A 5,791-nucleotide genomic window follows, 5' to 3' on the forward strand; every position below is an offset into this window, starting at 1 on the left:
GAGTTTCTACAGTACAGAAATATAGAACATAACAGCACTATTCAACTCGACTCCAGCTAGCAAGTTGTAAACAACCGTCTTCCTCATCCAATGGGCCACTAACGGTCTAACTCTGTCTTCCAAGAGCTTCTATCATGCATCACAAACTCTCGTTTCCCCTCATTCACTTCAAACCCGAGGATCATCACCTTGTCATTATGCCTTACGAAGGTTGCAAAGCTGGTGACCATGGCCATGATAACTTCTTGGTAGATGACATCTGGTAGGTGCCTGTCGGTTGAGTCGACATCCAAAGCCTGCGCCATGAGATTGCTTCTCCCAATGCTTTCCCTTGTTAGTACTTGCGTGTTTGCCCTCCCATTGTGTGTAGAATAATGTCATTTCCAAGAAAAAGAGGGGGAAAAAACACCCTTCAAGTGTCTCGGCTGAGCTGAGAAGTTGCTCCGTGCCCTTCGTCTCTTGAAGGAATATATTTGCAACTATCCTATCGATTAGCATCATAACGAGCTTATCATCGCTATCTATTGTTTAGAAGCTTCATCTTTCACATTGGGAAGGAACAGAAGAAGCCGTAATTTCTCAATCACCGGAGCGCCGTATAGAGACACCAATTCAGTTGCGGCTTCAGCCTCTCCTCCCTGGCTAACTTAATGATGCCAATTATGAACGGAGATATCGCCTGCCCGCAATCAACAGCTATAACCACTAGATTCACTACGTATAGACTTCTTTTTGAAATAGCTAGCTTGCCTATACCGCATGGCACTGAACCTCCACAGCCCAGTGAATAAGTGATGAACCTCAGTGCTCCTGCGAAAACATGAAGTGCAGCGTCACATGATCTATCTTTTGCTCAAACTGTCTCATTGTGTCTGCCCATGTTTCCGCATCGCTATAAAAGATACACAGACTCGCTAGAATATAATTCCCGTACAACGCTCTTCAGTGCTGTGTTGTTCAACGTCCTCCTAACGACTCTCAGCCAACCGAGTAGGTCTCCTATCTACGACGCTTCTCGCAGAATTAGGATGAATAAAGATCTCAAGCTTCTTTGAAATGCCATGGAAACGCACATTGAAGATAGCTGCAAGAGCATAGTGTGGGTGCAGATCAGTGCCAGAAATGCGAATTCCCATGTGTGTGGCAGAAGGTTAGCAAGTTGGCGATACAACTAACTCTGGTTGAAACTAGTCGGTCTTCCGGACCCCATGTGATCAGAACAGGAGCCTAGAAGTTCTCAACGAAGCGCTTATATAAATTGACCGTGGGTGCTAAAAGCGACATGATGTCAGGAAGAGCGCCAAGTGGTCTAGCTAGAAAACGATACGTAATTTTTGAAAATTTCTCCAGGTCTGGCTACTGGGTATCAGGGTTGTGTTCCTCCGCTTCAAAGAGATTCTTTGCAGTCTCATCAGTGAATGACTGTTGTATATGACCTGCTACCTGCCCGATCCTTCATGGCTTCGCCATAAGACATAGTGCCATTTTGTAGTCGATCGCTGTTGATCTCGTCAGCAACCTGGCTTGGTGTCAATGGAAGACCCGGTATCTTGAGAGGTGTTTGATTCCCCGGCCTACTTGAACATGCTGACTCTATTTGCTATTTCAGCAGCTTCTTGAATTTTCAACGCCTTGAAACTGTCACTACGAATTGTCTTAGAGTGTTTCAGAGAAACGCCATACCGCTTCAAAAGCTCCAGAGCCCTTCGGTATTTAAGACTTCTAGATTAAAGGCAAAACCTATGCTTTGATCGAATATGGTATTGAAGTATGCTTTTGCGGGAACTGACCCCGTAATGCTGTATCCAAACAAGCCCTGAGTGATGGTTTCGTAGCGCCGGGTCTGTTCTTTGATCAGAATGCAGCAGGATTAGGCCTGCCAACATTAGCAGCACCGTACTTGTCCTCTGTGGGTATCTGGAAATTGTCAAACTCGACCTTAACTAACCAAATATAAGTCATCAGCTATTTGTTAAGTTATGAGGATTTCAAAATCGATCATGATTTTGACTTGGGCGGTGCTGTATCGGCCATTCCACTTAAGAGACTCGTGTCGGTTGGCTGAGAGCCAAGCTAATCAGAATTTTCCTCTTTCTAGTGACGATAGGGCTGCTAGGGCGGAAATTGAGATTATGACGTGTCTAGTCATTGCTCTTTCACTCAGAGGGCTGTAATGATGTGTGCATTAGAAGGGAGGGGAAGGTTTCGTTGAAATGGGATCAAGATTTGTGGAAACTGACTCAATCTCGGTATGACAAAATCAACCGAATCCCCCCTGTACTAGCCAGGTCCGATTAAAATTTCCACCCGAGTGCTTATAAAATGATCTAATTCTACTATGGAGGTGACGAACTACACCCTAAACCCGGCTTGTAATTCTCTCGTTACTAGAGCCAACCCCAACTTCTTGAATTGAGACGGCCTAGCATTGAAAAACAGCACAGAGATCATATCCGATTTCAATTTAAATTAGAAGCATGTGTACATTTCAAGTAGCTCTTTAAAATCCATACTGTTTGCTTGCTGAGAGCTCTTGTTAAGCAGCTCTCATGGTGCTCGAGAGATGATTGGAGGCCAAGCTAATATACCACAAGCCAAGTTCAGAAAGCGCATGTGTAGAGTGCTCCGGAAAACTCCATATCCTAGGACCTAAGTACGATGGCAAGCTCCTTGAAAAAAAAATTGTCAATAAAATTCTAATTGAACTTTTGCCACAAGGGACAGCGCAGCCTGACTTCTTACTTGAAACCCTTGCACAAGATATTAAAGCACGGAAGTGACGTTAGATTTCACTTCTTTTGGTCTTATCAGTACCTGCCGACTGCCCGGATACCTGGATGGCTGATTACTTTATACTACTGGCGATTTGCCGTATGCCCCTGATTTGCCAGAGCTTTAGCAGTGACACAACAGCCAGGTCAACCCAGCATATTCCTAAGTGGCATGAGGCGCCGTCTCCCATAAACATCATCTTCCCTGAGCCTTTGATTTAGGGGAACACCAGTGTATCACCAAAGTAACTAGAATCTCGCCGTGTGGGTCGTTCGTGCGCATAAGCAATTACGCCTTTCCAGATTCCTGGTACAGGGTTTGACTGGCCTTACGCTTGTCAGTTACTGTCCACTTGAACCTCTCCCCACTGAAAATGAACTTTATAGGCCACAGTTCTTCTCTTCCATCATTTGCCAAGATACTATCCATCCTGGTACCGGAAAGTCCAGGTTAATCAGCCGAGACGATGTGAGGACCAATACCAACGGCGTCGTCGCGATAAAGACTCCGCAAATCAGACGATACGTCATTACGTACCGTTGCAATGTACTGTGAATGCGCCGGCCTCTATTCCTGTCCGATCTTGAAGGAAAGTCGCCACGCTGATCCATCTCGCGGAAGCCGTCGGAACGCGATATGAAGAGGCCAAATATTTCATGGAGTTGTGCTGAGCGTGCGCTGCGAATTATGGAAGCCACACGGATGGAACCGAACCTGCGTGCCATAGTCGTAGCTCACCAATACCACAGAAACTCGGCTGTTTAGAGCAGCTTAATTTCATGGCGCTAACAATAGAATGCTCTGCTTGAATTGGAGAGAGCAAGCAGCGATGTCTTGGCCGATGACTGGGACGAAAGCAAGGATCCCTAGTAATGCCAGCAGAGAGTCTATATATTGAAAAAACACAAGTTTAAAATTTCAAAATCTCTAAAATCTAGCTAAGCACTACAGTTAGAGAAGATGGAAATTTCATATTGGCTGGGATGATTTCTTTTGTTCAGGCATCTGAAGTTTTATTGACCAACAGTGAGTAAATCTTGTATCTGGTAAGTAGCTTGTGTTCGATTTCTGTGGTAGACAATGACACTATTGTGTACTAATGTCTATACCTTAGGCTGGTGGCACTTCTGTAGGCTTTTTGTGCAATCATTTTGCTATAATCGTAGTCGACAACGCTCCGTCTAGATAGCCATTGACTCCATCGGTTCTCTTTCTTGCCTAATAGCGGAGACAGCAATCGAGGCACTCTATCTCAACCTTATCAGTCGGCCAGCATTCCAGTCTGGTGTCACACAAACATATCTGTTTATCTTCAAAATGGTTTCGAACGGATCGATTTTTTGGAACCTATGCTCGTGTCACTTGCCATGGAGGATCTAATCATTAATACCTAGTTTACTTTGGCGAAATTTTTCCGAATCACCTTTACACAAATGGAATGACAACCGCTATGGCAATTTTTTAATCTCTTGAGAATTACCTGAAAGATAGCTGTGCAGTATGCCTTCGTTAACATAAAATACAACAGTTCAGGAGATCCGGAAAGGATACAGTGTGCCGTTATTGACCGAAACAGCATAGCGTATGAAAACACGAGCCGTGCTTATTAAGCGACTATCCTAGCATCGAACCCTCTCGTCCAATGAGACTCCGCGATTCACTAGAATGACGCACGTGCCAGTCCTCCCGAGAATGCAAACGGATTAAGATTAGTCGAGCATCTTCTTTTTATCTTTCACCATTGTTGTCTAGGTATCTATCTACTTTTTGCTGTCTCGTGCTCCAATGTCTTAAATGCGGCGCGCACGCCAATGAGAACATGGATTTCAGTAGTCGCGCGAAGCAGATGAGCCTTGGGAGCCTTGCCTTTGACGACAATGCGGCGTCTGGGCATCCTCAGTCAGGCAAGCTCGGCTCAGATGGCCGCATCAAGGTCCAGATCCATCGTAACGCACAATCCGTTGTGACCTGGTTCAGGAACTTCCAGCCTCCAGACAGATGCGAAAAGCCCCCTAAGCAGCGGAAGTTCAGCACTGTCGCCCTGTCTGGCTACAGGCCAGCCTCGGTGCCGCGGCTGCACATTGTCATCCACATCGTCGGGTCAAGAGGCGATGTGCAGCCGTTCATTCCCATCGCCCAGGCGCTCTCCAGCCCGCCATATGGTCATCGCGTGCGCATTTGCACCCATCCCGTCTTCAAGAGCTTTGTCGAGGAGAATGGCATTGAGTTCTTCAGTATTGGCGGCGATCCGTCCGAGTTGATGGCGTATATGGTGCGTAACCCTGGCCTTCTTCCCTCCCGCGAGAGCGTCAAGGCGGGCGACATCGGTAAGAGGCGTAAGGAGATGTGGGAGATCATGAACGGCGCTTGGGGGGGCTGCATCGAGGCTGGTGATGGTCTCGGACGACGTTTTAGAGCCGTTGATGTACCCGATGTCAAGGACTTGTTCATGGCGGACGCCATTATCGCCAACCCACCTTCCATGGCTCATATCCACTGCGCCGAAAAGCTTGGGATTCCTTTGCACATGGTTTTCACGTGAGGTTCTCTCCTATCATGTATCACCTCGGACGTCGGGATTACTGACTCAAGTCATTATCAGTATGCCTTGGTCACCTACTACCAAGTTCCCACACCCGTTGGCCTCCATCAGGTATGATGGTGACACGGATAAGGGGATTGCCAACTACTTTTCATTCATTTTGATGGAACTTTTAACATGGCAAGGGTATTATTTATACTACTGCAACCCCATCCTATGAATTTACCTCATGAAGTCTAATCCACAAGTGAGACAGATTGGGCGACTTAATCAATAAGTTCCGCATCCAGGTATTGCGCCTGGATCCTGTAAGCCCCCTCTGGGGCTATCAACTAGTGCCCCGGCTTCGTGTTCCTTACAGTTATCTCTGGTCACCAACCCTTATTCCGAAACCGGCCGACTGGGGTGCACACATCGACATCACCGGCTTCTCATTTCTACCTCTGGCTGACTCATACACACCGAATTCAAGCTTAG

The 5,791-nt window shown here is 46.6% G+C and overlaps 1 protein-coding gene across 1 annotated transcript; it reads left to right on the top strand.

The window, feature by feature from the left end:
• Positions 1 to 4,618: 4,618 nt before the first annotated feature.
• Positions 4,619 to 5,314, top strand: UCRPA7_1970 (putative glycosyltransferase family 28 domain-containing protein; the record flags this gene model as incomplete). The annotated part of the gene is made up of 1 exon (XM_007914548.1): positions 4,619 to 5,314. One exon carries the CDS (start codon positions 4,619 to 4,621, stop codon positions 5,312 to 5,314), a length of 696 nt encoding a protein of 231 aa, XP_007912739.1.
• Positions 5,315 to 5,791: the final 477 nt, after the last annotated feature.

Source organism: Phaeoacremonium minimum, assembly GCF_000392275.1.
Source record: "Phaeoacremonium minimum UCRPA7 unplaced genomic scaffold PA7_03_scaffold_141, whole genome shotgun sequence".
In the NCBI taxonomy this organism is placed as follows: domain Eukaryota; kingdom Fungi; phylum Ascomycota; class Sordariomycetes; order Togniniales; family Togniniaceae; genus Phaeoacremonium; species Phaeoacremonium minimum.